This window comes from Stegodyphus dumicola, chromosome 3 (genome assembly GCF_044657685.1).
Source record: "Stegodyphus dumicola isolate Sdum_Otavi_A_Nest chromosome 3, ASM4465768v1".
NCBI lineage: Eukaryota > Metazoa > Arthropoda > Arachnida > Araneae > Eresidae > Stegodyphus > Stegodyphus dumicola.
The window spans coordinates 184,470,746-184,483,589 of NC_140770.1; the positions used below are offsets into that span (position 1 = coordinate 184,470,746).

The 12,844-nt window shown below is 34.8% G+C and overlaps 1 protein-coding gene across 4 annotated transcripts in view; it reads left to right on the forward strand.

The window, feature by feature from the left end:
- Window positions 1-12,844, forward strand: part of LOC118194674 (serine/threonine-protein kinase haspin homolog) — a 239,099-nt gene that overhangs the window by 55,987 nt on the left and 170,268 nt on the right. For all 4 annotated transcript variants that reach the window (XM_085813698.1, XM_085813696.1, XM_085813697.1 and 1 more), the window contains one exon: window positions 7,076-7,252. In XM_085813698.1, coding sequence (XP_085669824.1) covers window positions 7,076-7,252 — 177 coding nt within the window. The remainder of the gene's footprint in view (window positions 1-7,075; window positions 7,253-12,844) is intronic.

Genomic DNA, 12,844 nt, shown 5'->3' on the forward strand with positions numbered 1-12,844 from the left:
CATGATAACGGAGTGGGTTGTGCTTATGCTTATTATGAGCATGATACACTTCACAGTCAATGGAAAGGTCATCTTGCAGCTCACAATAGTATCTTCCAGGCGGAGGCCATAGCAATTGAAGCGGCAATACAGTACGCACATGACATACAACTTGCACGAACAGAAATCTGCACAGACAGCATGTCAGTGCTGCAGGCATTAAAGAATCATCATCACACATCTCCCATAATCCTGCAAATCTAACAGACATTGCATAGCAACCAGCAATCTAACATCAAGCTAAAATGGGTAAGAGGCCACTCTGGGATCGCAGGCAATGAGATGGCAGATCAACTGGCCAATGAGGCAGCAATCAACAATAATGCACAGGCTGTCTCAGCACTAATCCCGCCGTCATTTTTAAAAAGACAACTAAGAGACATAGGGAATAAACAATGGTTACAGGAATGGGAGAATGGAGATACCGGCAGAAGGACTTTCGAATTCTACCTTGTAGTAGATAAAGAACGCTTACAGACCATGCCCCGTGATATAGTTTACTAAAGGGGTTACCCCCTTTAGTAAACCCTTTAGTACAGGCCATACCCCCTTTAGTAAACCCTTTAGTACAGGCCATACCCCCTTTAGTAAACTATATCACGGGGCATGGCCCTTTTCCCACCTTCTTTTATAAGCGTGCTATCTCCATGACAGAAGCGTGTGTGTGTGTGGGGGGGAAATTGGCTCCCCCGACCACTACGTGTTCAACTGTAGCCTCACGACGAGCCATCGCCTACCATATCCCACTACGGACCTTACAAGAGGTTCATCATCAAACACGCACCTGCGATAAGAAATATATGTAAAATTATACAGCAGCTGAGCGCCCTAGGGCAGGATGTCTGCCAACCAACATAGGAATAATAGCATACACAGCGCAATAATTCTATGTCTCTATTGTAACTTAGCAGGTGTTATGTCTAAAATTGTAAATATGTAAGTGTATAAGTAACTGTGTAATGTAAGTAATGTAAGTAATAGTGTAATGTAAGTAATTTAATCAATGAGTGTAATACGTCGTACTATGTGTACTTTTAACATAACGTAATCGGTAATGTAGTCATTAGCGCGTGTAACGCGTGCCCCATGTGTATTATTTTAAGTAACGCATATATGATTATAAGGCAAAGTATGTGTGCCTATCTTGTTATATAGCATAATGTCATTTAAGAAGTAATAGCAATAATGTAAACTATAAGTAATCCAGTTATAAAGTAACTTAGCAAGTTCGCAATACAGTTAGCTTAACGTAGTATACAGTCAGGTTATAACTCTAATAAGTATAGATTAATGTCATGCATTATGTATGTGTAGTCTAATGTCATGTGAAGTGTAAAGTATGTATGTACTAATTCATGCAAGTATTATGTATAAGTTTAATGTCATGTCATATATCATGTATGTAATGTTATGTTTCATGTATGCATTATGGCCTATGAACACCCAGGTCAACCATTAACATAAGAATCTGTACAGAATCAATGTCAAACTGGAATAGCCCCTGTATGGCCATGTAAACTTTTTTATGAAGGCTCAGTAACTCCCGGTGCGCCCTTGTGGTACCCCAGGGAGTTCTTGTATCTATATAGGGAGGGCGTGGGACATATGCCTGTTTACCTCCGTTAAACACCAGGCGTCCCCGTCCTCCGTCACCTGTCACCTGTAGAGGAAATCAAAAAATTAATCGAGAAACGAAGAATAAAGAATTGAAGGATCATATAGCGCCAAGCGACAATGAAAGCCTTTAATTTAAATTAAACAAATTGTTAAAAATATCACAGAAACTGTTTAATTTTGTATTGACGATTGACCTAATAGAAGAAAGAAGAGGATACTTTATGACAGGCACTACAAGATACAAGACTGTGCCCCTTATTGCGAAAGCTTTAAAGATTTGCGTTAGTTATTGTTCCAAGCAAAATACTCAAGAATCCTTTCAATTAACATTTGCTAAATTCCCTCTTTTAATTACAAAAATAATTAACATAGCTGCCAACCTTGAAGTATGAAACACCGGGAGATTCTTGTGGCCAAAATTGGGAGCTTCCAGGAGATTTTCGAGGTGCACGGCAACATTATTTCAAAAGAACTCCAAATTGATTTAAATTTTATTTATACTTTTAAGTCTGCGTAGTGTTAATAATTATGGTTTTGTCGTAAAACATACTAATGTCTAATTATATATTTAAAATTTTGTGTTCATTGGTTAGTTTCATCTTGAAATTTTGTTGCACTTTTAAACTGAGGAAATCCTGAACAGGGAAGCTTTTACCCAGCTAAGTGAGCACCAGCCGCCTAGAGATATAGTGGTTAAGGGAGGTAAACAGCTGAGTTGGCTTCCGACATAGGTATACTTGATATATCCATGCAGTATTGGTTGCCAACCCAGCGGGAGTTAACTATTAGCTGCCAGGTCGCAACCCTGGCCGTGCTGGTAGAGCAGACGACATTTATTTTTAAATGCAATATAAAAATACATGTGCATACAAGGCTTAACAGGTACAGATACAGTACAGCATTCAGATATAGTACAAAATTTGTGTATGAAAAAATTGCTCTGAATAAATACAAAATTACATATTGAACATACATATTACATACTCTGTTGCTGACATATTGAACCAGCGTATATAGTTCTAACGTGCATCCTGTTATGCTTTACTGGTTAGGAGAGCCTACTACGGTACCAAAGAGCCCGGGGTAGAATCCTGGAGAAGGCATGGATGTTTATAAATGTATAGTGTCTGTGTGGCATGGGAGCTCTCTAAATATGCGGCGAACCGAAAGTCCTCTCGAGTTTTGGTGATAGGCGAAGAGGGTGTGATAAGGTCACATAAAAGAAGAAGAGACTGAAGATTAAAATGGACAAGGATGTCTCGTGAGAATAAGCTGAAAATTATTATTTTTTAACTTACAAACACGTTTTCAATAGTTGTTAAAGTAGTCTTTATTAAAATAATTAAATCGTTGGCAATGTTAAAAACGCAAGCTCCAGAGCCACGAATTGCTCTCGCACGTAAAATGTATAGAATTTGATTTTTGGTGATAGATAGGTTTTTCTCTGCAGAATTGTATGTAGCCATTTTTTTAGCATTCAATAAATTTTATTATGCTGTGTTTTGCTTTCAACCTGATGTCACAACCCAGGGTTTGCATAGCGGTTTCGGCCACTACACCACAAGGGGCTGGTTATCCTGGGACACTTCTCTCCCTCCCCGGAGTGCTCTCCATTGAAATTGGGGGCGGAGCTGAGCGAAGTCTTACTGACCTCCACCCTGACTTGGAACCCACATATTTTCAAAGCCATCGGAAAAACAACTGGGGGGAAGGATGCTCGAAAGCTTAATTTCATTATTAACCCATCATCATCATTAGACCTAGCAAGGAAAAAGATAATTTATGCAAGTATTCTGATATGCGCTTCACTGGCCTGGTGTACTGCCTCCAAAACTGACTTTCTCAAACTACAAACATCTCAAAACAACTTCTTACGAAAGATCACAGGTGCACCTTGGTTTATTCGTAACGAAGATTTGCATAAAAACCTCAAAATTGAAGATATAAAATCTCACATCAGAAGGATATATAATAATTTTTTCACTAAAGCAGTCACTAACAACACTGTACACTACGCAGATAACTTTAAATATGAATTGCTTGACGAAGATTTCAACTTAAGATCATCTACCACTTATCTGTTTACATTTGACATTTAATCTTACCATAATCTCACATCTTAGTGCATTACCAACACAGATCATACAGGCATGGGCCTTATTTTATACATTTCCTCAGGAAATTCACCCATTAGCGGCAAAATAAATAAGATTATACACGCGTGATATACCCATTATGGGACAAATAAGTTGCTTGTAAGAGCGCGATGAAATTCGCGCTGACACCAGCCTAAGAGGCTAGTATCATAGTATCATAGCGAAGTCATACTGTCACCTAGCAAAGTCATATTGTCATATAGCGAAGTCATACTTAAAGTATATAGTACTTGTAGTACATACTCGAAGTATATACTTGAAGTATATAGCGAAGTCTTGCCACCGACAGGCGCACTCTTGCCACGATGAATTTTGTTTTGTTCTGATGTCACAGGCAGACAAGTGAGATAAGCCACAATAATAAAAACAACAAGTAAGCATGATGGAAATAAAATGAATAATTAATATACCTATAACTATGTCAATAAACTTAGGATGTAACATATTCTTACGGATTTGGTATTCAAATAGCTAATGTTAGTATAATTATAAACTAAATTGTTTTATTCCCCATGCAGTGCAGCGCGTGACGAATATTAAGAGAAATCTAAGGCGGAAAATTAAAAATACAAGAGCACGTGCATTTAACATTTAATAAATAAATATCTCTTTTTGATTTCGAGAAATTGCTAGACAATCTCGTGCTGCGGCCGATTTAAAAATCTATAAAAGCCAGAGAAAGAACCTCTCAGCTCGGTTTTGTTCAGAAAACTGCTGTTTTTACTGTAGCGAATTCGCGGACTAGCTTTCTTTACGATTCTCTGTTTTGAATTAAGTTCTGTTGAACGTTTTTAGTAATCTAAAAGATAACTACTGTGAGATATTGTACGAATATCTGAGGGAATCTAAGCATTTTTGTTTTATTTGTTGTGATAATAAATTTTATTTATTTTTCATCGGACTTGTGCATTCAATGCATAATGAACCCGTACGCACGCAACAATATATTGATGTAAAAAATATAAATACAAATATTAGATGATTAAACATTAATTAAATTATAAGGTATTTCTCCCACTTCCCTAGCGTGCCTTCGTGGTGTAACGGTAGCACGCTGGGCCGGTATTCCAGAGGTCCGTGGTTCCATTCCCGGCGAAGGTGGTTGCATATTTTTCATCTTTTCTGCTTCCAAAAATATGCCTAATGTCTCTACAGGTGGCGCCCGAACTAAAAAGGGTTGTGGATGATGATTCTCCGCACCCAGGATTTGGCGACTAGGTCCCCTAAAACCCTAGTCGCCCTTTAAAAAGGGGAGTATGTAAGGTATTTCTCCCACTTCCCTAGCGTGCCAAAGTGGTGTAACGTTAGCACGCTGAGCCGGTATTCCAGTGGTCCGTGGTACGATTCCCGGCGAAGGCGGTTGCATATTTTTCATCTTTTCTACTTCCAATTAACCTAATGACTCTACAAAATATTCATATGAAGTTCTAAAAATGTCAGCAACAGATTAAAAAACTGGAGATCAAATAAAATTTAAGGAGAAAAATAATGCCAAAAATGACTAAGGTGGAGGAATAAAATTTGCACAATTTAAGGTTTTTTTTTTTTTAAACTGAATAAAATTAAGCATTAAAATTCATTCAAAATGAATGTAATTTATTGCTGCAAAATACTTTTATCAATAAAGGCTAAAAATTAAAAACCCGAAGATACAGTGATTGACCGGGAGACTGGGAAATGTGACGAAATACCAGAAGTCTTCCAATAAAACCGGGAACGTTGGCAACTTTATTTTTAGGTTTGTTTTAATTGTACTTAATTTGCTTGAACTAAACCTGCCGCATTGTTTCCATAAAAAGTTAACTTTGCGGAAAGTGATTTTTCCTTGCTAGCAATCTATTAGTGACATAACCACAGCGTTCGTCAAGGGCTTCCTATACTCTTAAAGTAATTAGCATTAAATATCTCGCTTTAAAAGAGACAAAACTGTTTAACAGGTTATTAAGTACATAGCGGATACGACATTAATTGCCGATACGACAAAGCAAAGACGCATCCGTTATTTTTAATGAATTAATAAAGTTTTTATTCGTATTTTGATATCTAATCAGATAAATGAGATAATTATATAAGAGAGAGGTCTTGTTTGACAAACTTCGAAAAAGTTTACCCTATCAGCATTAAATAGGCATCTTTTAATATCGTTTTTTCTACGACTATTTTGACAACTTTAAACGATGAGAAACAGTATTCTTCAAAACAACAATGGAATTTAACTAATTTAACATTAATATAAATAGAAAGATATAAATAGGCACTTTATCCGCCTTTTAATTAGGAAAATGGAACAGTTTATTTATGAACTTTTCAATAAGATTTCCAGAAATTTTTTGACCAATACTCTATCATTAAGCTTAATACTCGGATGGCATTTCTCAATAGAAGAGGACTTGCCAATGTAAAATTTTAAATTAGGCAAAATTTAGTGCAGATATTTTCAGGGAGGGAAAATTATTGCTCTTGGAGAAGAAGGACTTGTGTCTTATCACTTCAAAATCGATAGTTATTGATAATCTACGTCAAAGTCCCTTCCGCCCCCTAATTTTAAATGGATGACTAAAACCAAGAGGTCTTACTTCGCGACATTTCTCTCTAATCTGTCCATTTTTATAATGTATTTTAAGCTTATTTGGCGACTTTACTTCAGTTGAAAAAAAGTTTATTCTGTAATATTTTAATCATATTGACCTAACTGTTAATCACAGTCAGCGACGAATTTTATATGTTTTGGTATACAAAAGGGTGGGACTTCAAGAATCGATAACAATACCAGAATGGTAATATTAATCGCCATCACATAAAGCGGCGTCCACTATATCATTATCATTATAAGGGCACAGCCCCCGATTCTCCTAGCCAGCATAAGCCGGCCGTATGATCAAAAAATGGGACTGGCCAGAATATATATATATATATATATAAAACATATTATATATATATAATATGTTTTATATATCATTAAGCTTAATATATATATATATATATATATATATATATATATATATATATATATATATATATATATATATATATATATAACATATTATATATTATATATATATATATATATATATATATAAAACATGAAGTTCAAAATCAGTGCCGAATTTCAATTCTATCCTTATTCGTATTCATAATCTTCATTATTGTCTCTGCAAAATCTCTTTCAGATTTGAGTAGTTCCTTTTAAAATCTTCCTTAAAATTCCTTCTATATTTCTTTCTTGCACTCCGGGTAAGCGTATATGTCATGTTTCTTTTTAGGCAACAAATGTATGCCACAAAAGTTGCCGAAGGAAGCTACGGAGAAATTTATTCATTCCGCCACGTGGACGGTTCATGCAGAGTTTTCAAATGCATTCCAGTAGACGGGCAGCATCCTTTGAAATCAACACCTAACATCACCTTAAGCTCGGCCATACCGGATATCGTTTGTTCAGCGTAAGTAAAAAGCGTAAGCGTAAGTATAAGACTAATTCTATATTAATTCTGCTGGTTTTAAATCTAGAATGGCTCCACATTCTTCCGTTCACTAATCCAAGTGGATAAGCCCTCTGATTACTAATAGTTCGACCGGGTTCAGATCTGCGTCGAACGGCCTGGTTGCATGGGCATTTAGAGGTATTGAGAACATCACCTAATTTTCAGTAGAATCCTTCACAAAAGATTCCCATTTTAGACAAATAACTCTCTCGAAATTTGCCTTAATCCTAACTTTTCTAAATAATACTATTCTTTCCCCGCTGAATGTGCTATTGCGCTATATTTAAAGGACTGTAACTACTGGAATTAGCTTTTATTTTCCGAAGTTACATTTTCCGGGTTAACTCCAATCTGAGCCAGAATTACATTTTCTAAGACGTTTTGTAATGGATTTAATGTTTTCTATAATGTGTAGTGAAAATTCAAACCGAGCACAATACTAATTTGTATGATTTTTTAAATAAAAAAAATATGGTTCAACGGTATACGACGATTTGTACTGTATTCCCCTTCTCTATTTCTTTTCTTTCTTTCTTTTTTTTTTTTTTTTTTTTTTCTTTTTTCTTTTTTTTTTTTCTTTTTTTTTTTTCTAACATAGATGTGAAGAAAAAGGTAATTGAAACTTATAAACAGAAAAATGTGTATTCTCTTTACTTCAAAGTTAGATTATATATTAAGTCTCTCTAAATTATAAAATAAATATTTTGATGACTTAGAAGATTTCCCACATTAACTTGTTTGCTCTATGTTTATAAAAGTTTGTTTAGAAACACACTCAAATGTTGCTTGAGAGGGCAATATTACTATCTACATGTGAATCTGGAAAAAAAAAAAAAAAAAAGAATGGTTTGGAACTAGATACACTTTGGGGAATATTACACCTATGAATCCTTTCCTACAATGAAAAATCTGAGCTAGTTTAAAAAAAAGTCACACCAAAGCGCGTTTATTTAACCCAAAGGAGCATTAACCCAGAAGGGCTATTAATTTCTAAACGGCATTAACTATAAACGGCGCGTCACTTTGTAAATTATTGCCCCTAAATATTAACGTACTGCTTCACCAGCGGCCGAGAGGTAAAGACGCTGAACACTGGTAGTTCGGTCCGAGGTTCGAATTCCGCGAACGGGCTGGCTGCATGGGCGTTTTCGTGGTTTTCCCCATGTGTTACGTGTATACGAGCCAGTTTCCCTTAGAAAGTCCTCCACGAAGGTATCCCTCCCTTTAGGCAGTTAGCCCTCGTGTGCTTTGCCATAACTGAATAATTCAATCCTAATCCTATTAACGTCATTATATTTAAAGAAATTAAATAATGAGGAATCTGCTTTAATACATGTATGCACTACACGACGGTACCTAGAACCATCAAATTTTGAATGAGTTAATCCTCGACCCGAACATGGGCATCTGGAAGCCCGAATTTTGAATTCCGAATTTCTTTTATAAACCATTTCATATTTTGTAGGACCTTTAAGCGATTTCTGATTAACAAATTCAACGATTTCAAAGCGAGCTGTGGCAACACTGTACGGAATAAAACATTTTCATCTTCAGCATGCGAGACTGTCCATAGAAAATTCTAAATATATGCTGTTTTTTATTTTTTTATTTTTATTTTTTTTTTTTTTTTTTTTTTTTTTTTTTTTTTTTTTGTGGGTACTTTTCCGTTTTGCCGGCGCAGGCGATAAAGTCGCCAATAATGGCACAGTTGATGCCAAACTGAATATCCTCGCTGATAACCTTTTACGCGTCATTTTTCAAAACAAGTCACAGCTATTTCTTATCAGATTGATTGTTTCTTTCAATAACGGCATACAATTACATAGAATTTTTACCAGATAGTTCAATTTTATGCCTTAAGGCCATTCACGGTAATTAAGTCAATTAGGATGCAATCACACTGCTCCCTCGAAGGCGAAATTATAGAAAAGACGAGGGTTAAATTCATCAATCCTAATGAGAATGCACTAGCGAAGTAAAGCACTGCGGTTTTACATAATTTCTGGGTAAGATTTCTACCCAGAATAATAAGAAGATAATTTCTGGGTTACATAATTTCTGGGTACGAATTGAAATAATTCTTTCATTTAAACTTGTATTCCAAATTAAGGTTTAACTTAATTAATGTCGATAATTACTGAGAGAATTATATTTTTGTAGCGTAGTTTACGTGAGATGAGATCACTTGGGGTCACGTGATATGAACCGGCGAATCAGGACGTTGAACCATAAAAAATAAAACATTCTTAAGAACTAATATTTGTTAACATTTTTTATGTGTATATTGTATGTTGTCGTCAATAAAGTCTGCTTGGCGAGATTTGCGCCTTTGAAACGGAAAAGTACCATTTTGTGAAATTGCTTTTGAATTGAATTTTATGTGGCTGTGATAAGTGATAAGAGTATGATATTTAATAAATAAAGGTGACACACAAAACGTTATAAAAAGGCCCCTTTGTGCGCAGTATAAAATCTGAAAGCTCGTAGATTTAATTTTTATTTTAAATAGCAAATAAGATGTTCTTTATATGTAAAAAACCATGAAATGTTATATTTAAGTTTAATCAGACGATGAATTAAAGATACATATGGAGAATGAGCTTAATTTTATTTAAGGTAGCCAATTTCTGTATAATTTGAAGGCCAAATTAAGACGCACAATGCTTGCTTGGCTTTGCCAGAATTTAGGAATATTCCTTGGAGTTATAAACGTAATTTATTTCAGTATAATAGCAATATATATTTCAGTTTATCGATCTTAATGGTGCAGAATTGCAAGCAGAACGATAATGAGATCAGATGTAAGAGACAAAACTTAAAAAATTTAGTATGCTAGTTTTGATGGACTAGTTGTAATAGGGATAAGTAGGAACAAGTAAACGTAGCGTAGCGTAGTAGTTTTTAATTATTTTTAATCAGCATTTTTTTAAAGTAAGTTAATTGATCTTTTTAAAATGGTTTTACTTATTTATTTGTATTAAGTTTATGTATTAAGTCTGTGTATTAAGTTTTAAAACGATACTTTAATTTCTTTACTTATCGCAATACTTTTTTATAAATCAACAAAAATGTCCGAAACCATACGATGGGACAAAATACAACGTGCTACGATTTGCCCCAAGATTTTGATTTATATAGTTAGATTTTTCTCCTTTAAATGTTAACATGCAAATTACTGTTTTCTATTTGGTTTTCTTAACCAAAATGTAAAATTCGATTTTCACCATCTACTATTAGACCTCTCCCTAAGGCTTCACCTCGGAAGCAGTCTAACAGAGGCCGACGGAAAAGAAATTCTATCCTCTCAAGAAAGAAGCAATGGAAAAAGAATATGAAAAGATACTTTATAAGAGACAATATGAAAAAGAACAGAAAAGTAAAGGAAAGGGAAAGGTTAAAAGAAAATTTCCAAAAGGAAACGAAGCGATAAAATAGGTGAAGAAGATTTTGAACTTAGACACTGATTCCGAAACAAAAAATGGTTTTGTTAACTTGCGAAGATGCTCACTACAACTCTGAAGAAGAATGGATACAGTACTAAAATGGCAAAATGTGAGCACACGTTAAATGTGTGAAAGTAAACAATTTATAATTTGCTTGTGTTAACTGCAGTTCAGAGGGTTTGTTTTGTGAACATGATAAAGGGATAGTTATGCAATAAAAAAGCAGCAGTCATGATCAAGAAATCCTAAATGCATTTAAATTTTCCAAAAATTGTAACACCAAACCCCTAGCTCCCATATTCATGTCCTCAAATTTTAAAGTGTAATATACATGTTAGAACGTTCTGTACATCTATGAGAAGCATCAAGTTTACTTCAGTTTACAGTAAGGATGTTTTATGTGTTTTTAACAAGTCCTGTGGATAAATTGTGAAAAATATATACGCACTAGGGGATCCAGAATCAATTATAACATTAAAAATATAAATCGTTTCTGCTGAAGGTATTAAAAAGAGGGGGGAAGTTACCAGCTGCCCATTTCTTATCTAAATCATTTTGTACAGACTTAGTCTATATTTGGCTGGCCATTTTTATCATACGGAGTGTTTTATAAAGCAACCATACATACTGATAACTAAATGACTTTATACGAATAAAAAGTTGTTTCATCATCTGTTTAAGGCAGCAAACTCCCAGCTCTTTGAAATAACAAATTCCACCCACACATTTTAGTTTATTATAAAATTAGTATAAAAATTGTTACGAATTATTCTATTCATTACTACAAAATATATTAAGAAAGAGAGAATGGTAACTTTTACATAAATTACCATCACTTAACATAATGTATTTGCTTATTCTCAAGCAGCAAATCTACTTTTAACTTTGAGGAATGCGTGCAGTAAGATACAAATTTATACGTCAGACTTATGCCGCCCAGACGGTATAGTGGTTAGGGAAGCCGACCGCAATACCAAAGTGCTCAGGCTCCAATCCCAGAGAAGGTATGGTTGTATATCTGTCCGTCCTTTCATAGGAGGGAAAGGTGCCCCGCCTATTAGGTGCCTAAATACTAATAAAGTGAACACCCCCTCTGGCCTTAAGTGGCCAAGCCGAAATCGGCTGAGGGCCGGGGGGCAGTCAGACTTATTAAAAACAAATCCCTTAAAAATATTAGTAAACGGATCATTACACCTTCATTTTGTCTAGCCTTGGAGAGGGGAAGAAATCCCTGTAATTTGCAAAAATTTTAGCCATATAATTTTTTCAGTTTCAGCAAGAAAGTTTTTCAGTTGATGATTATTTATTATTTCTTACAGTGAAAAGTTTCAAATTTAGCGGGGATATTCAAGTGATTTAATTATTTTACTTTGATTATAAATATACATTAGTTTAAATACTTTTCAGTAAATTTGAGATTTAGAAAAATTGTGTCATTGCATACGCCATTTATTCTTGGTCCCCGATTTTGAATCTGAATTCCTGTATCTATGTCTGTTGTTTTACTTTCGAAGTCTCACTGGGAATGAATCATAAGTAAGCAGTTAGCCATAGTGTCCTGAAATCTAAATGTTAAAAAGATAGTCAGAAGGAATATTCAGTTAACAATGAAGTACTGACAGAAAACTTTTTAAAGCAAATTACTTTGTTTGATCAGGGTAAGAAGTAATAAATGAATACTCAGGTGACTCAGATACCGTCAGCTTATGGACGTAAGATAACTCGGAAGATAAGACACACTTTGTCAACATTTGAAAGATGACCTTTGACATCTCGTTTGAAAAGTGGATAAGTCAGATGAGAATACATCTGGAAAGACAGAAGACTTTTCAAGGGTCAGCGCCCATAGCTGGTGCCATCGCTCAGGCTGCATCGAGGGGCAGAATTTAGATGCAGAAAATGTTTTAGAATTCACAGAAGCAAAATTTAGGGATTTCAAGATTCTTAGAAATTAAAAAGTGCAAAATTTAGGAGGGTCAAATTTTTAAGAGTTTAAGGAGACACTGGGCAGCAGAATTTAGGTACCCCAGATATTGCAAGGGGCGGCAAAATGCCTTAGCGTCAGCCCTGAGCATAATTTTTTTTTTTTTCATATTGATAAAAATTC